The 25,899-nt window shown below is 33.3% G+C and overlaps 2 protein-coding genes across 2 annotated transcripts; both read left to right on the top strand.

Moving 5' to 3' along the window:
- Nucleotides 1-12,065: 12,065 nt before the first annotated feature.
- On the top strand, nt 12,066-13,112 carry LOC108203723 (uncharacterized). Its single transcript, XM_017372847.2, has one exon. The coding sequence runs from the start codon at nt 12,066-12,068 to the stop codon at nt 13,110-13,112; it is 1,047 nt and encodes a 348-aa protein (XP_017228336.2).
- A 4,142-nt stretch (nt 13,113-17,254) lies between these two features.
- On the top strand, nt 17,255-18,893 carry LOC108192264 (uncharacterized acetyltransferase At3g50280). The gene has a single exon (XM_017372848.2). It carries the CDS (start codon nt 17,318-17,320, stop codon nt 18,686-18,688), a length of 1,371 nt encoding a protein of 456 aa, XP_017228337.2. The 5' UTR covers nt 17,255-17,317; the 3' UTR covers nt 18,689-18,893.
- Nucleotides 18,894-25,899: the final 7,006 nt, after the last annotated feature.

The raw sequence follows: 25,899 nt of genomic DNA, 5'->3' as shown, positions 1-25,899 counted from the left end.
TTTTTCTCTTGTGACGCCTAGAGTTTTATGATCCCTCGGAGTCCTCTCTGCAGGTATACTCACTGTACACAGAAGTTTTTCAAGAGGGCTCATGGTCCTCCGTTTGATATTCCTTAGACAAATTTTCAGCTCGGTCCTGAGACACATTATGTCTTTCATTTGGCAGACCTTAGCTTCAAGTAGGTGGCGCTCAATATCCAGGGCTTTATTCTCGCCCTTCATCTCTAGGATATCAAGTCCTTTAGTTGTGCTTTCCAGAGCTTAGTCTTGGCTTTGATTTTTTCATGGTAAAGACGAGCGTCACTAGTCAGAACTCTTTTCAAGTTTGTACTGTCATTCAAAAGACCTTGTCTTTTGCTTCTACCTATTGGATTTGACCTGACCGGGCGGGCTCCCCTTCGAAGCTAGCCCGAGGCTCTTTCCCGAAGAGTCTGCTTGGACCGAGCTCTCGCCTTAAATTTATTTCCTGCGACTACACAGCCAGGATCTCGTTTGTTTCGGGATCTAGCGCCTTCGTCTCCGTCCATCCTTGAGGTGATTCTGTTGTTGTATTGGCTAGAGACCCCCTCCTTCTGGCGCCAAATATTGGATGAATACAGGAAATTCTATATTTCTCACTAATATCTATTTCTATTACAAGTAAGAGGTTCTACCTCTAATTTTTCAACCCCTTCCTCTGTCTTCTTTCCTTCTCTTTATAGCTGGTTTCAGGGGTCTTCTCCTTGGGCTTGGGCCTGTTACTGGGCTGAGGTTAGGGGTGAGCAAAATCGAACCGAAATCGAAAAACCGAACCAAACCATTTAAATTCGGTTAGGTTCGTTTTCATTTTTTTCAAAATTTCGGTCAGTTCGGTTTGAACCGAATAAAATTTCGGTTTGGTTCGGTTTTTGATATAATATTTCGGTTTGAACCGAAATAACCGAACTTTTTATTACATATAAAATAAATATGTTTTATATACATTTTTCATTAGTAGACCTATAATCTAATATCCTAAATTCTAACCAATGAAGCTTATATACTGTAAGTCTGTAACTGATGTAGTTTCATGTATGCATTATTAATCGATGAAGAGATTTGCCTGCCTTTTATATACATGTAACCAAGTTTTATTTATTTGACTGATTTCTTCTCACTGCTCAGTAATCTTCACATATGAAAGTAAGGAGTCATTCCAGTTTAGATATCCCTGAGATTGCTGATCAATCACTCTGTATATATATTTCATATACTGAATGCAAACTCGAAGGTATACCCACACAAACTATGGGAATCAGCTAAATTATGAAGTTTGGTTGTCTTAGATTTAGAAACTTCAGATAAAATATATTTTTTTTGAAAATTTCGGTTTTTCTAAACCTAAACCGTAACCGAACCGAAATAATTCGGTTAATTCGGTTCGGTTGAAATAATAATTCGGTTCGGTTTGGTTTCAAAAGAAAGAGCAACTCGGTTTTCGGTTAATTCGGTTCGGTTCGGTTTTGAACCAAACCGACCGAATGCTCAGCCTTAGCTGAGGTTGTCACTGAATTGCTGAGTAAGTTTTACTCCGTAATCTCCCTTTCAACTTGTTTCTAACCTTGTAAATAATTTTCCTCTCTGATGAGAGTGATCTTCCTTGATTGTGGGAGGAGTTTGTTTTCCCAGCTCTGAATGCCAAACAAAAAGTAAATGTTACTAATGTTATTTTGATAAGAATAATAGAAGATAGTACCAATCCACATACAGTTCCAGTCCATATACTTCATCGACATAATACATTTTCCCTTCATCTTACACTGGTTTTCATTCAATTAGCACCGGTGTCATTCAATCTCTGTTCTCTCAATGGCACTGCTTCACTGCCGTTGTTCTGTCTCGTTGTTGTTAACACTTTTAATTGCTGTTTTTCGCCGTAAATTGGTGTTAATTCTTGGATTTGGCATTTCCAAGCCTAATTCTTGGATTTGGTATTTCATATCTCAACAAATCTTTCTAGGCGATTCACTTCAAATTCTGTACATCTAAGATCCGGATATTCAACTTTAGATGTTTATATTTAGGTTTGAAAAAAACCTGTTAACTTCAATATTGCTTCAATTTTGTACAGCATCGTATTCAGCTTTCGATAGCATTAGGTTTTTAATTAATTTCAATTTTAAACCAATTTGGGGTTTCAATCCTGTAGCTGGTTTCATAATTGAATACGAGCTCTTATAGTGATTCTATATTGGTGATATTCTGGTGAATTAATTAGCTTTATTGACTATTGTTCATTGTTTAAATTGTATTTTCCTAGTATTGCATTAATCTGATGACATGTGTTAGTTTTTCTAACGAAAGTCTAAACATGTGACTCCGTTATGCACCTGCATCTTATTCTCATCTTGTGAAGTTAACATCATCTTAGCCAACCTTTGAATTTATACTTATTAGAAGTTTGGGTTTTCGCATCAGTATTTATTCTTGTTAAAAATTTATTATCAGAACAATATTCTTCACACGATATTAAAATTGTTTATCTTTAAATGAACCAAAATCATACACTGCATTTTCTAAGTGGAAATGAATTACATTTGCGTATCGAAAAAAATAGCAAGTAAATGTCAGAGCTGGAGTTGAATTTTTATGCTAGTTATGGCACTACAACAAGAGTATCAGACAAAACTAGTCAGACAACGGACGCTGAAAAAACTGTTGGCCGAAACAAAGACACAACACTTTATTTTAATTCGTCCTCGATCGAAAAACTATTGTCTAACACCTACGACGGTTAAAAAACTATTGTCTACTAAATTTAATCAGACAACGGTATCTTAACAGTGGTATTGTGTAATGATGCACGTTAGACAACTGTTTTTAGCGTCGATGTGTGAAGAAACTTCAGACAATATTCTAAGAAACCGTTGTGGTAATTAGACAAGTGTTTTATTTGTTGTGTTGTTTACGAGTAGTTCAAACAAGGGTTCCATATAGTGTTGTGTGACGGGGAAGTTAACATACAAGTGTTTTTGTTAGCATCGTATCATGGCCTTATAGACAAGCCTTTAACTAATAAAACGTTGTCCGACTGAATGACTTTTAAGAAAATAAACGTACATAAGAGAGTGCAAACATTCAAATGTCCTAACCAAAATTATAACAAAATAATCAAGTTCTTCATAGTCATAGGTTTTTCTTGCATTAGATCAAGAATTGATCCAGTAAATGCGAATTTTTAACTCTTAAAAATGAATATTTATTATACAACGGTTTCCTGCCTATAAACCGTTGTCTACATTACTTTTATATAACCGATTTTCCCTGAAGCGTTGTTGGAGCCTAATTTATACAATGGATTCTTACGGTATAACTTTCTTTGTGTCATTTTCAATGATACAACATAGGTGCATATAAAAATCGTTGTCTGTTAGACACTACAGGACAAAAAATACCTTTTATAATAAGACAAAATTTACGTTTGATTAGTATTGTTAAAAAAGCATACAAAATAAACATAAATTTTTTTTATTTTTTTATACATGGCTAATATTGTTAGTTCTCGACATCCGTACGGTTAGATCATCAAAAAAAAATATTTATAAATTAATATAGAGCTAATCTTATACATCACAAAGATTCTATCCAGTACTCTCTAAATTGTAAACATAAAACACATACTAATACTTACGTCTGAATTACAAAATTATTTTGGTATTACAAATGAATAATACATATTTGCATACTATGAATATATTTGTAAGGATAAAGAGTATAAAAACAAGAATTCATCAAGGAAATGCAAATTTTTAACTCATAAAAATGAAAACTTATTATACAATTGTTTCCTTCCCATAAGCAATTATTCTAATAAAAATATAATTTGAAAATATAAGCAATTAATCTTTTTCTGCATTGTAGAGCAAAAACCTAGCAAAGCCAAGTACTATGTCGACGAAACTTCTGAAGTTCCGAAGCTGCTCCATATTTGTCATGTTCTGATTTTCACTTCCAGCAATCAAAACATTATTTGTATTTTCATAATTGTCACCCGGACCCGTATCATTGAGCCAACTGGAAAAATCTTCCAATTCAAAGTCAGTGTAATCAATTGGAGGTTGATGCTCAGAAGGAAATTCAGAAAAGGGTATTTCCCAGATCTGATCTTCTGATGTATGGTTAGGGGAAAAAGAAGATTGATAATGATTTTTTGGAGAATCAACGCCGTCAGGAAGGACTTCACCTCCATCACCTTGTTTTTCCATTGGTAAGATATATATGAATGAAAGTGATAACAGAGAAAACTTGTTAATGTGTGTATATATATAGGGATTTGTGTATATATGAAATCAAGAATTTGAACAAAAGGAGATTATGTAGACCTTTTTGTTAATCTAATCACAGTATTTTAAGAGGCTGAAGATGGTGTATGAGATGGGTAGCTAGCTCCTCCGATGCAAAGCTACTTGTAAAGTGGAGCCTAAATTACTAGCCATTGATTTTTTTCATCTAACGATCCATATCTTAAGATGTTATCTTTTCTCGTGTAATGCTCCTTATCTTATATTACCTTAGGTCAGTGTAATACTTCTTTTGAGTGAATACTTAATTAGCCACCAACTTATTGAATTAGTATTACACTGACGTAAGGTAATATAAGATAAGGAGCATTACACGAGAAAAGATAACATCTTAAGATATGGATCGTTAGATGAAAAAAAAATCAATGGCTAGTAATTTAGGCTCCACTTTACAAGTGGCGTTGCATCGGAGGAGCTAGCTACCCATCTCATACACCATCTTCACCCTCTTACAATACTGTGATTAGATTAACAAAAGGTCTACATAATCTCATTTTGTTCAAATTCTTGATTTCATATACACACAAACCCCATATATATACACACATTAACAAGTTTCCTCTGTTATCACTTTGATATATATCTTACCAATAGAAAAACAAGGTGATGGAGGTGAAGTCCATCCTGACGGAGTTGATTCTCCAAAAAATCATTATCAATCTTATTTGTCCCCTAACCATACATCAGAAGATCAGATCTGAGAAATACCCTTTTTTGAGTTTCCTTCTGAGCATCAACCTCCAATTGATTACACTGACTTTGAATTGGAAGATTTTCCAGTTGGCTCAATGATACGGGTCCTAGTGACAATTATGAAAATACAAATAATGTTTTGATTGCTGGAAGTGAAAATCAGAACATGACAAATATGGAGCAGCTTCGGAACTTCAGAAGTTTCGTCGACATAGTACTTGGATTTGATAGGCTTTTGCTCTACAGTGCAGAAAAAGATTTCCGGAACAGCAAGGACCACTGCAGATGAAACAATCTTCCAAATACACTCTACATGTCTTCATCAAACCAATCATCTCCAATGCAGAGGATGAATCAAGGGCCTCACCGTTACCAACCATTGTCGAGATTACCTTTTCTAGTGACCAAGCGTTTGCTTACATCCGACATATTACAGGTGTTGCTAGTTAAGTAAATTATTATACAATGTAGAGGAAAGTGGGAGATGAGAGACACGTACCGGTAGCTTAACCTCAACAATATCCTTTCCCCTTTTAACAATTACAGGTCTGTTGGAGATTGGCAATGACATGTGTTAAATGAAGATCAGATCACTCCTTTGCCTGTAAGGATCCAAAATCGTGATCAATATTTTAACTTAATAACCTGTAAACTAAAAGATACACAGAAAGAAAGAACACATACAGTTCGTAGGCCGCTTTTTCCAATTCTCATCTGCACTTTCATGGAACAAGCTAAATCAGCCAATTTTTATTTAACAGATCTCATATGTGTTTGTGGAGTAATTAAAAATTTCTTGTACCTACTCCAAAAAGATGTGTGTGATAACATATGTGGTGTGTAGTGGTGATCACTTATTTTTCTAAATAATTAGTAAAACATATATAAAAGAGTAGTTAAGCCAATATTATTTAAAATTACCTAGATTCCACAAATCTAAAGAAGGTGATGGGAATGAAATGTTCTTGAAGCACTTTCTTCATTGTTTACGATAACTATTCCATATATGCAAGAACTGGAAAAAATAGAGAACATAATAAATTAATTTTGCGATCTAAAATTTAAGAGATCCGTTTTACAAACATCAGATCTACATCAAAACTCAAAAGCATCAACCCCCAATATAAAACTCTGCATCTATCTAACAAAATCGATAAAAAAACATAAATGAATTCTAATTTAATGAGCTTACCGATTGAATCAGAAAAAAGTCATACTGCTCAAATGCTTTGTAATTAGTATAACGACTAGATCGGAAATAGATCGGAAATAGATCGTATAAAACTAGACAAAAGTGAGAGAGATCGGAGGTTTCGTAAGCTTAATTAGAAAAATTCACAGATTAGCTATAAATCGGTCGACAAAACATGTAGAGAGGTTTAAGTGAAAATAAAAAGGCAAGAAAGAGATTATGTTATGAAAGGCTATTGTTGCAAGAGTTTCTTTAGAAAGATAATTAAAAGGTTGTGAAAAGGAAAAGAGAAGATGTTAATGAAATAATCATAGCACTAGCATTGTATTTATGTATACATTGGGCTTAGGAGGCTTGAGCCCACCCCTGAGTCCATAAAAATTTCAATTATCTTTCTAAAATTGGTGTATTTTATAAATGAGCTCACCCCAATTACTTTGAACCGGTTCATTTTTATTGCAAGCCCAGTCCATTGGCTAAATAATTTACTATATTATACCTAATGTTCTCTCACTATCGCGGGTGAAATGAATGAATTAAAAGAAGAAAAATAATGCTTTGCTGCTCTTGCTCGACTTCTGGTTCAATGCTTCACTACTTCCCCCTTCCGCAAGATTCAACTTCACTAATTTTTTAAATATTAATGAAGCCCCCTCCTTGTTAAAATTCTAGATCCGACATTGCATTTGCGTGTTTATACATATATACGATTTAAAATCATGTATACATTTGTGTGTGTGTTTATATATATATATACATATATAATTATTACAAATTAGATTTTCATTAGAATAATTGTTTATCTCATAAAGTTAATATTATTTATAGATTAAATTTTTCAATTTCCGTGAATGAGAAATCTATTTTAAGGCAAGTCGTGTCGGTATTAGTAAATTGTCATACATATTTGAAGTTGTAGTTTAAAATAGTTTCTTGTTGACCTTTATAGATATGACCTTTCATTTTTATAAAATATTATTCATGAAATTTTATATTAATTAATAAAATTGTTAGAACATTCAAACATTTTGTTGATTCACTAGCTCCATCAAATCCGAGGTCTTTATGCCATAAGAAAGAAGGACGTTACCTCTTTCTCAGTGTTATTTTCCTAGCAAGTCATTATTATAGCAAGAGTTTTGCTCAAGTATTTTCAATACCTTCACATGGGATGCTACAACCGAATCTTTTTCTTATTAATTTCCAACTTTATTAAAACTAATATGACTTGATTTTCTATATGTTATGTAACCTAAAGGAACGATCACAAGGTATTTTTCAGATTAGAAAGATATGTAAGTTCGAGTAAATTGATAGAATTTTTCAATAGTGATATACTTTATATAAAAACAATATAGGCATTATTATGTATGAGAGAGAGGGGCTCGTTTGTTGATAAAATACTTAGTATCTTCTTTTTGTCTACTTAATAATTTGATTATTATTTGTTTTAAATATATTATAGCTTGTGTTAGAATTTATTCGAAGTTATGCATAATTAGTCTTCCCTTTAGAGCGTGAGTTTCACACATTTATAATTTAGTATTTAATTAATAAAAAACAAGTTTTATTTTTGAATAATACAAAATATTCAAAATCTAGAATTCTTGTGAAAATGTTCTTGAATGGCCGAATCAGTCATTTTTTGGAACTGGAATTAATAAAATAATTCAACTTCTTACAAGTTTTGGGTGCAAATTTCTTTAGTTCGATTAAATATAACTATTTTTAGTCATTTGTACCGTTGGTATTGCTCTAACTTAGGATTAAATCAATTTTTCTCTTTTAACTTTCACTCAAAATAGTTTATGATTTATATTTTGATTGATCATGAGAGTTACGGTGAAGATATAGTTTAAAGTAATGTATTATATCTTGGAAGAGAACAATATAATAACTAGAAAAATTGTTTTTAGCAAAGTGAGAGAAAAATGTATCACATAAGTAGTTAGACGTTTATGATCAAAACCAGTTAAATAACATTTATTTTGGATTGATTCTCATCATAGTTGTATTTAGTGGCAGGTTGCCATGAATTATTTTGATGGGAGCACTTTATATAAAATATATTTTAAAAGAAATAATTCATTTTGGAAATCAAGATGAATTGTGACCACTAATTCTTCAACTATGTAGTCACATTATCATATAGTGCGATGAATGATAACAATTTTAATGAAGTCATATGAATAATTTTGATGGCAATATAAAAATCATTGTATAAGTTACTACTTACACTACAAAATCATCAACAAAACCCATCGACATATATGATCGGTTACTGCTTGAAACAGTCGGTTTTACAGGCTAATTAACCGACCAACTAAGATGGTCGGTTTAGCCAACTTGGTCGTGTTTAACTGACAAAACCAACCAACATTATGGTCGGTTTAATTTGAAACGAAAACTCCCAACTTGTGGGTCCAACACTACCACCTGGAAATAGAGTGCCACATGGGTTAATATAATTGACCGTGTTGTGGTATATATGTTATAAGTTGCGCATGATTGACCGGTAAAAATCTAAAAAAAGAATAAAAGGGACCGATATCAGGTTTATATCAGTTGGTTTTGGCAAGCATTAAACCTGACTAGAAAGTGGTCGGTTATGACATTGTGGTCGGGTTTATCCAGAATATATAGAACTTATAAATAAAACCGACCGATAGGGGTCGGTTATAAACCATTTGTCGAGTTTATTCCAGTTCATTGTGGTAAGCAATAAAACCGACTGATAAGTAGTCGAGTTCATTCTAGCTTTGATCTTTGATTTGTAAAACCAACCACTGTTTTTTGAATATGGTCGATTTTCCGGATTAAGTAATGGTTAGAGTGGTCGCTTATAGGCTTTGACGGTCGGTCTTCTGGATTAAGGAATAGTAAGAGTGGTTGGTTATTAGTTTTTTCGGTCTATTTTTTGGGTGTTTTTTTAATCAAAAGAAATGTATTAGTAGCTTTTTTTTACTGCCAATACCAACAAACAACCATATTCGCTGCCATTACCAATAAACAACCAACAACTAACAAGCCATCCCTAACTAATTTAAATTTTTACAAAGTTTACAAAGGCATTTCATTATATCTCCCTTCATTTTCAAGCTTTCAAAATTAAAAAAAAAAATCCTCTACACATTCTCTATTTCTTGATTAATGGTATTTTCCCTCTTTGTAGCCGATTACATATCCAACTTTGATCAATATTTGCCATCTACATGAATCTATATATACATATGCATGAACATCACATATATAACAAGTTATCTAAAAAAATTGAAATTAATAACATGCATACAAATTTGAATGTGCTCATGAATTAAGAAAAATAGCTTCTTTGTTTTGATATTTGATTCTCCCTCCTTCCTTCCTTTCCCTTTTCTTCTTCCCTTTTGGTTTCTGTGTTTTGTTCACTTTTTCAACAAAATGAAAATCAAAGCTGGATATTTGTAGTCATGACAAAACAGACCAACGGTCTAAATCAGGTGGTCATTTATGTCACTTAACATGAAAAGTCTTCGTGCCTCATCTGCAACGTATATATTTTCCATTTTAAAAGATTAATTATATTTAACAATAATAAATAAATGAATAAAACAGACCACTAAGCTGGTCGATTTTACCGTTAGAGCCAATACAACATCATTTTGTCTGATAGATTCATAAAAATTTAATTGACTATATTCAAACACATAACTGACCGACAAATCGGTAACGTTTTACCTGAACACGTCAACATTAAAACAAACCAAGTGGCTTCGATTGTTTTAATTTTGTCAAAATCTTGTCAACTTAGCAAAAAGATGTCGTTATTTGTGGTATTTTATCCTATCAGGTGTTTTGTGTAGGTCGATTTTGATTATTTTTTGTTAATTTTAAGCTACAAGTTGGGCAGGGCACCTCCTCAAGACTCAAACACACCGAACTCGAGCCTATCAAACTGTTTACGAGCCGAGTTTCGAACTTAAAATTAAAGACTCGGCCGAACTCGAGCTCAAACTCGAGTCCCGAACTTTTTAATCGAGCTTGAGCTTAGCCGAGTTTCGAGTCTCGATAGAATTTTTATTTGAAATAAAAAAAAATTGAAAATAATTTATAAGACTATAGTTTAACTTAGCGTTAAAATATGTGCGGGATCTCCATCCTCAATATATACAAACTAGTGGGACAAAAGGAATATATGTTATAAACAATTATGTGTTATACTTGTCCTTGCAATCGCCTTCGATTTAATATTAATGAGATGTTTGAGTAATTTTAAATTTTCAAAAATAGGAATTTATTTCTTGAAAAAAGTATATAAAATCCCATTTTTTCTAAAATAAGCTCTTATTTTATTGTTAAATAATGAGTACAAAATAACTCAATTTTTAATGTTTAGATTCAAAAAAATTTAAAAAAAAATTTAAAAGTGTGGGAACATATTTGCTAATGACTTAAAATTCAGGGTAGAAAGTGCAATAATCTCTTTGAAAAAATATCTTTGCCCAACACATTATTTTAAGACTTTTGTTTCCAACTTTCCTCTACTAGTATTATTTTGCGCAGACCCACCAACTCCAATATCTATACGCAACATATTTTTATTTTTGACAGAATTGTACACAACATATTTGAAACTATAAAAAAAATAAATCAAATATCTGTATTTTAAATTGCATATCACTACAACAAACAGGGGCTTTTACGACAGATTACTTACGACGGTTTTTGTTCCGCGCAGAACTTACGACGGAAAAGCTATGTCCGTACGACGGAAAAGCTATGTCCGTCGTAAGATATGGTCATTTTTTGGCGCACCCAATTAAATTCTTCCCGCATTTAGTTCCGTCGTAAATATTCCGTCGCAAGTTAAATTTTTCAGAGAGATATATGTATTTTCGGAATGAAAAATAAATGAAAAATAAAATGTTTTGAATTCCGTCGTAAGTATTCCGTCATAAGTTAAATTATATAGATAAATGTATGCATTTCAGAATGGGAAAAAAAGGAAAATAAAATGCTTTTATTTCCGTCGTAAATATTCCGTCGCAAGTTCACTTTTTCAGAGAAATATATGTATTTCCGGAATGAAAAATAAATGAAAAATAAAATGTTTTGAATTCCGTCGTAAGTATTCCGTCGTAAGTTAAATAATATGGATAAATGTATGCATTTCAGAACTAGAAAAAAGGGAAATAAAATGTTTTTATTTTCGTCGTAAGTATTCCGTCGCAAGTTCAATTTTTCAGAGAAATATATGTATTTCCGGAATGAAAAATAAATGAAAAAAAAATGTTTTGAATTCCGTCGTAAGTATTCCGTCGTAAGTTAAATAATATGGATAAATGTATGCATTTCAGAACTAGAAAAAAGGGAAATAAAATGTTTTTATTTTCGTCGTAAGTATTTTGTCGCAAGTTCAATTTTTCAGAGAAATATATCTATTTCCGGAACGGGAAAAAAATGAAAATAATATGTTTTTGAATTCCGTCGTAAGTATTCCGTCGTAAATTCACCAACCAACTTTAATTGACACCTTCCTGCATTTATGATGAGCGGTAAAATAATATATCTTTTAAATGAACTTATGACGGAAGTTGGCATTCCGTCGTAAGTTGGTTGAACTAATGCAACCAGCATACTGCTTCTCTCATTCTCTGCTTCTAACTCCAAGGAAAAAAAATATGTGCTCACAAAAATCATAACAAAAATCAGATCATCACTTGCATCAATCATCAATGTAAGTATGTATTTAGATCTTCTCTATTTTAATTATGTAATTATTATCATCTATATTTTAGTTAAATTGATATAATTTCTCAATTTTTTATATGAATGTTTGTGTCCATATTTGAAATTGTAATTTTATTATTTATTTTTTGTAGATGTCTAATGATCGTAGTTGGATTACTCGACGTATGAAACCCGGTGGTTATGGTTTTACGGATGAATATAATGAGGGGGTTAAATATTTTTTGGCATTTGCGCGAAGTAATTCAAGAACACCAAATGATCCGAATCTTTTAATCAATTGTCCTTGCAATATATGTAGGAATCAATTATTCCAGCTCATTCCCGATGTTGAGTTTCATTTAATTGCAACCGGTTTTTTAGAAAGTTATACTAATTGGCACTATCATGGAGAAGCTAGTGGTTCAAGAAATGAACAAATGGATGATCGTGAAGATGTATATGATGAATATGAAATGTTTATCGATGCATTTGGTAAGGAGGCTTTTGATGAAGAAAAAAGTAACCACGAAGACCCGAATGAGCAAGCATCCAATTTCTTAAAAAATGTGAATATAGTCGGTGAGCCAATATACCCGGGAAATGTCAAATACTCTCAATTGAAGTTTGTTACGAAGTTACTGCATTGGAAGAATCGCAACAAATGTAGTGACAAAGCCTTTGATGAGCTTCTCCTTTTACTTGGAGATGTGTTTCCAGATCAACATAAGCTTCCATTCAATTATTATGCTGTCAAGAAGATGGTTAAGAAGCTGAGTTTGGGATATCAAAAAATACATGCATGTGAGAATGATTGTATGTTATTCTACGGTGATGATAAAGATCTACAACATTGCAAGTATTGTAAATTAAGCCGATACAAAGTTGCAACAAATGCTGGGAATAACATCATTCCAAGAAAGGTCTTGAGACATTTCAAGATTACTCCTCGGTTGCAGCGTTTGTACATGTCTACTCGCACGGCTATGCATATGAAGTATCACAAGAACAGAATTGTGACTGATGGGGTTCTTACTCATCCTGCAGATGGGGAAGAATGGAAGGACTTTGATAGGAACTATCCTGAATTTTCAGCTGAAATTCGTAATGTCAGACTTGGCCTTGCAACTGATGGATTTCCCCCGTACAGCAATGCTACCTCTACAGTATACTCGGTATGGCCAGTTGTACTACTTGTGTAAAACCTTCCACACACTATGTGTACAAAGGATCCATTCATGTTCATGACATTGCTAGTACCCGGACCAAATGATCCCGGCAAGAATCTAAATATTTATCTCAGACCTCTGATTGATGAGTTGATCGATCTATGGAATGTTGGTGTGCACACATATGATGCTTCTACAGAGACAAATTTTATGATGCGAGCAATGGCTTGCCATGTGTGTATGGGTGAAGTCAAAGCTAAACAATTGCCGCATAGTAGGAAGTCTAGTTTTTATGGGTTGCATAAGGGGTTCTTGGATAAACGTCGAAAAAATCGAAAGAAAGGTTGCACTATTCGCAACAAAATTGCTAGTATAACTTTCCCACAACCTGGGAAACCACACACCAAAGAAAGGGCAGCAGGATTTGGGGATTGGCACAACTGGACACATGTACCTAGCTTCTTTGACTTACCATATTGGGATTCGTTGCGTTTGCGCCACTGCATTGATGTCATGCACACAGAAAAAAATGTTTTTGACAACATTTTTCATACTATTCTTGATAGTGTCAAAACTAAGGATACCATAAGATCAAGAAAGGATTTGGAAGCATTGGGCATCATGCAAGAATTATGGCTCAATGGTACACGAAAGCCTAAAGCTAGATACAACCTAACCCGTGATCAGTTGAAATTGCTATGTAATTGGGTACATAAAGTGAAACTCCCAGATGGTTGTTCATCAAACTTAAAGAGGTGTTGTAAAAGATCTCTGTTAAAATTTCAAGGCATGAAGTCGCATGATTGTCATGTATTTATGCAGAAGTTGTTGCCTTCTGCTTTCCGTGAACTTCTTCCGGATGATGTGCAGAAAGTACTTTGTGACCTATCAAATTTTTTTAAAGACCTGTGCTCAACTACACTTTTTGCATCAGATTTGAAACAAATGGAAATTTTTTACACTTTTATAAGGTAATTAATGTTTTAAACTCATACAATACAAGCTAAGGATTAAATGTTCTTTTTTGTGGATGTAGTTTCTTTACTTATTTTGTTTGTTATAATTGTACTTTACATTCTGTTTCTTTAGTTGGACTGAAATTGGTTGATGGCTATATAAAACGTTAAATCTCTGGAAAACAAACAGATGTTTTCTAAGATGAGTACTACAAACTAATGTAACACAGTAATGTAGTATAGTTTTATTAAGTGTTGTCTAGGCCGGTGCACTATTTTATTGTAGTATAGTTGTATTAAAGCTATCAACTTGCAAGAATAATACTTAGACTGTTATGTAAATTTTCAGGGGAAGGGCATTGTGGAGGAGGATGGTGGCAACACTGACACGGGCTGTCGTGAGGGGGGGGACTCTAGTACTGACTCTGAAGATGGTGAACTCCGCCCACCACCTAATATTAGATCTAAAGGTGGTCCTGTGATTAAGGGTTGAAGTCTTTATTATGTAATTTTAAGCAACAATGCAGCTTTTGTATGATGATGTGGACAAACTTTGGCATGAACAAACTTTTGTAACAAATGGTTATATTTTGGGCATTTCATGTATCAGACAATTGTTTGCAGTATTTTCTAGGATCATATCCGGTTGCGTGTTTGTGATTATGTATTTTATCTACGTTTTTCATATATTCAGAAGTTTGATTGCATGTTTGGGCAGGTTATATATATATGTGTGTATCTTTTTGGATGCCAAAAAAATGGCGGGAAACTAGCGAAAATAGCAGTAATAAGAAACAGGGATTCCAAATTTACGACGGTTTTTCCGTCACAATATAACAAAATAATGACGAAAAACATCTGTCGCATATTGTGGTAGAAAATCTTAGGGATGGGGCCCGCAACTATTTACGACAGTTAATTCGTCGCAAGATACATTATTTACGACAAAACAGTTTCGTCGTAAGTTAAGACACAAATTTCTCAATGTAGGGCCCACGCTAAATTACGACGGACATTCCGTCGTAAGGTGCCCATTTACGACGAACACCGTCTGTCGTAAGTTAACAAAAAGAAATCCGCATGTAGGACCCACCACTAAAGTACGACGTTTTTTCCGTCGTAAGTTTGTGGAGCCCACTGACATTTACTTATGACGAAAATTGTAACTTATGACGAAATTTATGCATGTGACCAAAAAATGAACTTTAGACGGCTATAAAAACGACGGAAATTATCCGTCGTAATTGCATGTATTAACGACGGAACTGGTGTAAAAATCGTCCTAAAAAGCCTGTTTTGTTGTAGTGATATTGAATTGTCTGATCTCATCCCTTACGTGTTATACTCCATCCCGGTGTCTTTCTAGTTTGTTTATTTGAGAAATAAATATTTTGAATTATTATGAAATATAGCTTTACATATTATTCAAATATTTATTTTTTGAATAATTAATGTTTAAATATTTATATTAAAAAGAATTGTTTTAAAAATAAATTATACAGCTACATTTTGATATTATATACTTATATATAATAAGTGTAAGGAAGATAATTTGGTCGCATGGTTCTATGGTTCAAAAGCTTATCACCCGTTGGATCGTATATTGAACAAATAAGCACCGTCAGATTGGAACAAAATTAACTTCTGTTCTATAAGGCAACTGATATCTACTTGCATGTTTATAATTCCTTTTCTGAATCCAAAACAAATTATGTCTTTCATGTGTTTATGATTGTTTTAATCCAAAATAAATATTTATTGCCAGTTTTATATGTAGAATCATATAAATCGCACCGTCATAATTTTTTTATAATATATTTTAAAATTAATAAGCCGGATTTATGTGAAGAATGAATACAAAAACTTTTTCTTAATCCAAAATAGTTTCTACCTTCTTGTTGCATGTTTATGATTTCTTTTCTTAATTCAAAACAAATTATATTTATCAATTTTAATCTAGAACCATATAAATTTTTTGAAAAATATTTAAATGACATTATAATAATTATAATATAAAATACATTTATAAATATAATCTAGGAGTTGACGACTTGGCGTAACGTATTCAACTCAGAATATATTAAAATTTGAAAGAAAGAATTTAATACTTTGCCATGATTCATACGAGAAAAGGAATGGCTTGATTACAATAGTTTATTTGAAGTCATTAATGGCTGTGATGGTGTATTTACAACAGTTCTAACTTACAAACAAATCATAATTTTGAATTTTATTTTATTAAAAATTTAAATTTATTATTTATAAATTAAATTTTTTCACACCATTTAAAATATATTTAAAAAGTATAAATAATTAAAAAGCTCTCGTGCCTTGCACGGGCTATAAGCTAGTATATCTTAGGGGCCGATTGGGTGAACTTAAAATAAGTGCTTCTTACTTAAAATAAAAAAGTGAAGTAGAAGTTAGAAGCAAGTTAAGACTTATAAGTGATTAAAGTGTTTGAAAAAAAAGTAGAAACCCTGAAACAAAAGGTAGCATTCCTAACTTTTTATAAGTGCTTCTTATTTTTTACACAACGGTACGAATAAGTGCTTCTAACTTATAAACCAAAAAGTTGGTCTTAAAAGCCCTAAACAAACACCCTCTTGAAATGTGTTAATGAAAAACTGGTAAAAAAATAAGAGGCAGGAGATCGTATTTCTGATGAACTAACAATTGACCAGCTTTCAATCAAAAAAATAAAAAATTGACCAGCTCCCCTTTATGGAATATAAAAAGACAAGGTTGAATAACTCTGGCAGCCCCCTTTTATTCACGTGCCATTTTATTTCTTCCAAGCAGATAAGATTTTGTTTTATATGGGTTCATTTTTTTTTCTTTTTGCTAATTATATGGGTTCATCTTATACAGGATTTACAGGCTTGTATGTAAGCTGATAAGTCTTGTATTATACTGCTGGTGTAACACGTAGTCGCTGTAGCTGTATTATAGTTTGAATTTCTAACACATGCATCTACATCTCGCAGTTTTTCTACTGTAAAAGAGCATTAAATAGTCATGTACTCTCTCCGTCCCATTATGTAATATACATTAGGGTAGCACACAGAGATTAAAAAATATAATTTAGTGAAAGAATTTAGGAAAAGTGGATGAAGTGATGAGACCATTTGAGTATATCATTAGATCTCATGTCCAGAAAAAGAAAATGTATAAAATGAATGGAGCAGATAACTATTAACATTAAGTAAAATATATACATGGATAGATAGATAGCTCGAGTCTCTTAAGCTGCATAAGCCACTTTCTCATTCTTAGAACAATATGTACTCTGAAACAGTTGAGCTCGTATCAGAATGTTTGATCAGACCATCTGATTTGCCCGAAAAGGCAAAACACCCATTTCATTTAGGGCCCTTTGATCTTGCCATGCTCTCAGTTTATTACATCCAAAAGGGTCTTTTGTTTAAGAAACCGACGGTGACAAATGATCGAGAAAATTCAGTTGAGGTCCTTGTGCAGAAGCTCAAAAAATCTCTCTCTGTTACTCTTGGGCATTTTTATCCACTTGCAGGTCGCCTTGTGACAAAAAAGGAAGAATCACCGCAGTCTTATGTGGTGTTTATAGATTGTGTTAATAGCCCCGGTGCTAGATTTGTCCAGGCCAAAGCGCACTTGACGATTTCTAATATTCTGTCACCAACTTATGTGCCTTCAGTCGTTGAATCTTTTTTTGATCATAACAGGGCAATTAATCATGATGGTCACAAGGTGTCTTTGTTATCTGTTCAAGTGACCGAGCTAAAAGATGGCATTTTCATTGGATGCTCGCTGAACCACTCTGTTGTTGATGGCACCTCTTACTGGCATTTTTTCAACACTTTATCAGAAGTTTTTATGAAAGATATTCGTGATGAGGGTTCAGAAATCTCGCGGCCACCTATTCATGAACGCTGGTTTCCTGACGGATATGGTCCTGTTATTAGCCTCCCTTTTACTCATACCGATCAATTCATAAGCAGGCACGATGCTCCGGAGCTTAAACAAAGGATTTTTCATTTTCAAGCCGCAGCCTTGGCAAGGCTCAAAGCAAAGGCAAACGCTAAATGCATAAACAAAAGCACTACAATATCAAGTTTACAGGCCTTGGCTGCCTTAATGTGGAAATGTATGACTCGTGTTCGTGGCTTACCACAAGATCAGATCACTGGTTGCAAACTGGCTATGAATAACAGAGCAAGATTACATCCTCCATTGTCACAGAATTACTTTGGAAACTGTATTCAGGTGGTGAGAGCTACGACTACAGCAGGAAACCTGCTGATAAATGATTTCGAGTGGGCTGCTTTGCTAGTGCACAAAACTGTGGCTGAACAAGATGATAAGGCATTAAAGAACTTCATAGCAGATTGGCTGCAGAGTCCTTCGGTATACCAACCCGGGCAATTTTTTGATCGGTGTAGCATTATGATTGGAGGCTCACCGCGGTTTGACATGTTTGGAAATGAATTCGGACTTGGAAAAGCTGTGGCAATTCGGAGCGGATGTGCTGATAAGTTTGATGGAAAAGTTTCATTGTATCCGGGGACTGAAGGAGGAGGAAGCATGGATCTTGATATTTTCTTGCCTCCGCATTTCATGACGGCTTTGGAATGTGATGAAGAGTTCTTGGAAGGTCTTAATCTTTCTGGCTAATTATACTGATTTCAATTTGTACTTCTAATAATAGTTTTCGGTTGAGCCAGGATCGGACTTATATCTTGGTAGGAGAACCTGTAGCGTATTTCTTTAGGGTATTGTGTCAGTTTTTTTACTAAATTTTATCATTACTGCCTTAATAAAGTAGACAACTCAGAGTCTCATCTTGTAATTTGATTTTCTCAATTTATTCCTTCATTTATATTCCTTCCTTTTATTTTGACATTGATATACATGCAGGGACATAAGATAAATGTTTATAGCATTCTGAAAATACAAATTGAACACATTCAGAAGGAATAAAGTCAAAATTAGACACCTGACAAAAAAAAAAAAGAAGTCAAAATTAGACAATAAGAGGGGTGCTTAATTCAGATATTAAAAAATTAATAACAATTTATGAATTTTAGTAGATTGCAAGTGATTTTGTGTTTTTATACACTCTAGCTAAATTAAGTTTAAGAATCATAGAGTTGATGTAGGGTGGTTAGGACTTCAGTAAAATACTTTTAAATCTTGGATTTCAGAAGAATTTCTGAAAACATATATTATATCCAACAATCTCATAATCATTTTACTTGGCAATAACATATATACAGTTCTAGTACAACATTCTTATATTCTAGGTAACTTACATATACTTTGATTCTGTATATTAACAGGCGCAGAGAATATGTAATTCTCCGCCACGTAGTTCTATACATTTTAAAGCTGGGAAGTCCCAAACTGTTGCGGGTAATCTACAGCTAGACAAACAGAGGGTTGTTAACGCTTACAAACAATGAATGTAAACAATCACATGAGACAGTGGAATTGGTGTTTATACTCAAAAGATGATGATTAAGACTTTAATGGAAACTTCATATCTTAGATCGAAACTCAAAAATCATAACGCAACATTCAATTAAACCAATATATGTACAAATGAAACTAAATCCAAAATTAGAAGTAAATATATGACAATGACTTGCAGACTAGGCATGAATTAATGAGGCACAAATCGTCAGATTTATGATATATCGAGAACATCATAAAAATGATTATTGTGGACGGTGTTGATATAGTGTTTACATTAAAAAAGAAGAAGATAAATTTAGGCTTAATTGGAAATTTTATATCTTAGATTGAAATTTAAAAATAAAACCCATCATTGGATTAAATTCGAATATGTAAAATTGAAAATAAATCCAAAATAAAAATTAAATATATGGCAATGGCTTACCCAGGCGTGGATCGGGCAAAAATCGTCAGATATAGCTAGGATATATTGAAAAGATCACTACACTGATTGTTGTGGATGATGGTGATGTAGTGATTCCACTAAAAATGATAAATTAAGAAGAGAGAAGCAGGGGCGGAATGAGGATTTAGAATCCACCTGGATTTGGAGACAGAGCGGCAGCAGGGGAGTAGTGGCGGTTTTAACTGTGCAGGCTGTGAAGAACAGAGACAACCGAGGTGTTTATATAGAGAAGCATAAATTAGGGTTTGGATTTTTGGGCTACTTCGGCTGAAACTCAGCAAAGATATTTAGAATTTTATATAAAAAAAATTTGGGCCGGGCTGCCACGCGCTAGTTCTGGCCGTGTACCGAAGGTAAATTATGAACCAGAGGCTGATGCGAAGGTGAAATTTTAAATAGAGAGAATAAGGAGATGAAGGGATGATTGTATGAAGTGATGAATGTTGAATGATTTTTTTATTATGATAAGAGATTGAAAAGGATGTGCGATATGCCTGGGAAATAACATTGGGGTGTCTGGAATGAAATATATACTTATATCTATACAACCTCTTATATGATTTTATTCCTATGATAGAAGTATTTTGTTGATAACAAATTATTAAAAATCAATTTTAGTGCTTAATGGTAGAAAAATATATTTTCTAATTTTTGAAAAAATTAAGCTAATTTGACTCTCTCATTTTATGTGAAAGAGCTAATATAGGTTAGTGTGAAATTTTGATTTTGTGGGCACTCTACCACCTAAACTTTGTTTAGACTATAATTGAAGTTCTAAAGATTAGAATTGGATATTTTAACATCTCCCCCAAGAAATATCAAGTAAGAGGTGGTCACATAGTTAAATGGGGTTTTCTCATAAATACCCAAGTCCAAAATATTTTTTACTAAAACACCACATCATTTTCAAATATTTTACAAATATATCAAAATTTTAAAAATATTTGCAAAAATACTGTATGCAACCACATGCAATTATACTTGCAACCAGATGCAACCATACTTGCAATCCCTGCGAGGCCAATTAACTAAACTAAAATTTGGTTGCATCTAGTTGCATATCGTATTTTTGCATATATTTTCTAAAAAATTAATATTTTTGGAAATATTTTTAAAAGATAGTAAAATCGCAAAAAAACCTAGAAAAAGTGATAGTTTTGGTAAATTCCCTAATTATTAAATTTAGTAGTTATTTATAATATTAATATGGATTTGACTGATAATAATAAATGAACTCCTTATTTTTTGAATTCTGAAACATAATAGAAATTTTATATATGTGTTTCGTAAATTAAATTGTTTGAGTTTCAAAAAAGAAAATGAATAATTTTCTTAACAGTGTAATTTTGTTGGTAGGAAAATCGTTACATTGTAAGAATTTAGCCAATTTGGAAGTCAAATAGAGTTTTTAGCCTCTTTGATTACAACTAATTTAAACGCCGATTAACCTCTTTGATCCTATACTTAATCTCCCACTCAAAGTCTTTCACTCTATTTTCTGTCTACAAGTGTGACTATAAGTATTCAATACAAAATCTAATAATATAAAGTGCTTTTAATAGTTTTCACGAAAAAATAATCATATCATATATGTTGAAAACAAGCTAGACTGTAAATAGTAATTTGAAATCAGTTGTGTAGGACATTTTACAAGCAGCTCCATCTAGAATTTTTAACGGCAATTTATCAAGACCACCACTTTTCTAGGTTTTTTTTCCTGTAATTTTACTGTCTTTCGAAAATATTTGTAAAAATACTAACTTCTTACAAAATATTTGCAAAAATACGATCTGCAACTAGATGCAACATGATTTAACTTTAGTTAATTTGCCCCGCAGGGGTTGCAAGTATAGTTGCATACAGTAGTTTTGTAAATATTTTCAAAATTTTGGTATTTTTGTAAAATATTTGGGAAAAATGTAGTATTTTTAAAAAAAAAAATTTTGGACTTGGGTATTTACAAGAAAACCCCTAATAATTATCTTATTCACCGAATGTAAACTGTCCCGGAAAAAAAAAACGGGGGAGGTGAAACTCATTGACCGTGTGACCAACATGCATGCGATGTAGGAGATGAAGTGAAATTTTACCTAGTTGAGTTCCACATTTAGTTTGCCTTTTAAAAGCAATCCAACTAATCATAATATGAGTACAATTTCCGCCGAATAACTCGTTCCATCGTTAATTTGATGTATTTTTTTTAGCATAGAATTTCAACTAATTTGTCAATTTATATCAAAAAATATTTTTCCTCTTGATAATGTGTAGGAATGTAGTTGACTTTTCATGTTATGGTTAGAGATCTTAAAGCCTCCTGCTAATCTAGGAGCTATCTCACCATGATCAAAGAAGCGTCATTTCTCATATCTTCTTGAGCTTCAGAGGGGAAACTCGCAACAAGTTCGCATGCTTTCTATATGAGGCTTTAAAGGCCCAAGGCTTTGTAGCTTTCATGGACAAGAGTGACATACGTGTCGAAGATGAGGTGTTTTCAACAAGACGACAATCAAAGAGGGAATCAAAAACTCTACGAGCGCCCTAATTGTATTTTCCCTGAATTATGTGTCTCTTGATGAACTTGTTCTCATCCTTGAACGTAAGAACTCTAGTTATTTTATTATACCACTTTTTTTTTTAGGTTGAAATTCGCGATATCAAACACTAGCGAGGAAATTATGGACTCGCACTAGAAAAGCATAAAATGAGGCACAATGACAAGGTGGAGAAGTGGAGAGAAGCCCTCGTAGAAGTTGGCAATATTCTCGGAGAACATGTAAATGGGTAATCTTATTTTCTTATTATTCTCAATTAATCAACGTTTCATGCTACATAATGGCCCAGTTTGGAAGTTAGAGGTTTGATCACTAGAATCCGCTAATATTAGTTTTTGATAGTTATAGGATTGAAATAGAGGTTTGGATCTAAAAAACAAATTCTAAAAACCTACTTTGAGGAACTTTTTGGGTTAGAGATTTTGGTTTGTATCAGAAAAAGCTAATCAATCAGCTATTTACCAAACAGATTTACAAGAAACTATATATTATTTCAATCCGCTAGTCAAAACATCTATTTCATCATCTAGTCAAAACATCTAATTCAATCCGCTAACAGCTAACCTCTAATTTCTAAAAAGGACCAATACCATGGTTTTCTGATATTAGCTTTCTTAATTGTATAATACCATGGTTTCTTATTATATTTATGGATTGTTGGATGATAATGTGTTTGCTTTTTCGTTAGGCAACAGAGCACTTTCATCCATAATACTGTGAAATTGTTCAAGGAAACACTGGCTGCCAAGTTTCTAGAATGCCGGCTCGCAGTGCCTGAAAGATTAGTTTTACGAGGCAGTACTTCATCATCCTTGTCCAGAAATGAGCCATCTACCGACAAGGTAATTCTTTACACAACGAGTGCTAACAATGGCCTAGGCGCAAATGGGTTGGCAAAGAAGGTTCTGTTGAGTGGAAATGTTGTATTTGAGGAGAGAAACGGTTCAATAGAGCCTATATATTTGAAAGAGCTAGCAGAGCTGGTGGGTAAAGAAAAGGTGAGGTTTCCCATGGTGATTGTGAATGGGAAAATTTGTGTGGAGAAGAAGAGGTAGAGGGTTTAGATGATTTTGAGGACAAGCAAAAGCTTATGTTGGTATTGAATATGCTTCATGTCACCGAAAGAGCAGTGAAAAGCCTTCCATTTGGCAGAAGGAGTTCAACTCATGGGGAAGGTTTTTAAGACTTCCCTCCCATTGAAGGTTTTGTAATATTTTTTGCAGTTGTTGACTGCTTTTGTGGAGCTATTCACTTGGAGAAACTATTGCATTAGTTTAATGGTTGTTGAATGGATTTTTCTTTATATTTCAGCACACTCGTTGTAGAATGTGGAAGTCTAATAATTTCTTATTGAACTTGTATGGTCATAGCTTTATTAGACATGAAGTACATTATGAGCACCAAATTCTCACCTCTAATCGAGCCAAAACCTTGATTTTTGCTGTAACAAGTGGCTCAATTTTAGTGGTCGAAGACTCGAAGCTGAAGCTACTCATGGCCCGCACCTCTACAGTGATAGTTGTGAGCAGATCCTGTGCCAGTAATATATAGTTAATGCTAGTAGTTTTGACACATAAATACAACTACAAAACACCTTCTTTGTCCATTCCAAGTCCAACCCATCAAACTTCGTGCTATGGTCCAAATAAACTAACCAGAGCAGCAACCGATCCTCGAGAAGCTGCCCATCACAGTTCCCACCTCCATCCATTCCACAACAGAACTCCGTTGAAGTTGGTCCCTTAACTTACTCATTCAAGCTTCAAGAATGAAGACAAAGCAATAGAAACCTTGCAACACAACTTAACGAAAATTCTCAATGTAGCATCTTGTGTTACCAGCTAGGATTTTGTAGCTTGTTTCTTCAGATGATAATTCGCCATAATTATCAGCAATGCGGGTTATTTTAAGTTGCATTTTAAGTTCAGGTGTTACAAAACGTACTTTGCTTCATCCCTGAACTACCTCTTTATTAAGCTGGCACACTGAAATGTTACCATAACCAAAATCATCGAAACAAAATAGTTAAAAAGATCTTGGTAGAGGTTTCAAAAATTCACAAAGAATTATTTATTTCAAAAGACATCAAAGTCAAATGTTTGCCCAATTAAATGGCAACCATTAACACCAAAAATTATTCAAAAAAAATGATATGTCTCACCCAACACACATTGCAACCATTAACACCAAAAATGATCCAAACTTACTGGCATACATGAGGTTGGAGCACAATGACATATATACAGTTCTAATACAACATTAATATATTCTAGGTAACTTACATATACGCTCACGCTCGTTACACTTACAGATCACTTTTGTTAAAGCCTTCCGTGTCTCTTTTCATTTGGCCCCTTCCACAAATCATGCAGTGCCAGGATGAATTGATTGGCGATGATGATGAGTACGATGAACTTTATGGTGATCTTAATATTGGAATGGGTTTTCTTCAGCCTCAGCCGTCTGAGGTGCCTGGTCCAGATGGTGCGGTGAATGTGGGATATGGTCAGACACCAGAAACTGTTCCTGAATCTACGCCAGTAAATCTGGTGCCAAAAGAGTTAAACGCTCCTGGAGGACTAACTGAAGAAATTAAGACCTCACAGAAAGCAATCGCTCCAGATGCGAGTCATGATTCAACACCTGTGGCTCAGAATGGTGCAAGCAGGCTCTTCGTGGAGAGCATTTGCTTCTCCACATACTGCAAGGCAGCTGGCTGATTCTTATACGAATACATCCCAAGTCCTACCTGAATCTCATAACCAGTCACCATAAGGAACACTCTATATAGGAAAGATTTTAAATTAACATTCTTGCAACAAATACATGCGTTACACTCAGTAAATATACACTACTATGTACATATGTACGTAATATGTGCACACATTTTAACAATAGCAAGGGGAAACAAACACATGGTTACAAGTATTTAATTTATTAAGTTCTTCATCATAAAACAGATTAGTATTAATAACTACAATAAAAGTTAATATTACCTGCTTAGCACATGATGAAGGAGGCATTTTAAGTCATGATGGAGCAATTTATTCATTGTTTAGAATAATTCTTTTACATATACTGAAATAAGATGAATATTAAATTATTTTTGTAATATCAAATTTCAAGGACCAATTTTAAAAATACAATGATATATGCAATATATAATTTTAAGAAAAGATCGAACCATAACAAAAAATTAAAAGATGATTAAAGTGTGTCATGATAAGGCTTTTATATAATTATATCATGATCACTTTATACTTTATTGAAAACTTTATATTATAGATTGGGACTTAAAAATCACACCCCAACATTCCATTAACCCCAAATATGTACAAAGAAAAAGAAATCCAAAATAAGATTTAAATATATGATAATGACTTATTGATTATGCATGAATCAAGCACAAATCG

This window comes from Daucus carota, chromosome 2 (assembly GCF_001625215.2).
Source record: "Daucus carota subsp. sativus chromosome 2, DH1 v3.0, whole genome shotgun sequence".
NCBI classification, from domain to species: Eukaryota; Viridiplantae; Streptophyta; class Magnoliopsida; order Apiales; family Apiaceae; genus Daucus; species Daucus carota.
Note: the sequence above shows the minus strand (reverse complement) of the source record. Positions and strands in the feature narration are given on the sequence as shown.

Coding starts and splice junctions, on each gene's coding strand:
- LOC108203723 (XM_017372847.2), top strand. CDS start 12,066: ATGTCTAATGATCGTAGTTGGATTACTCGACGTATGAAACCCGGTGGT.
- LOC108192264 (XM_017372848.2), top strand. CDS start 17,318: ATGTACTCTGAAACAGTTGAGCTCGTATCAGAATGTTTGATCAGACCA.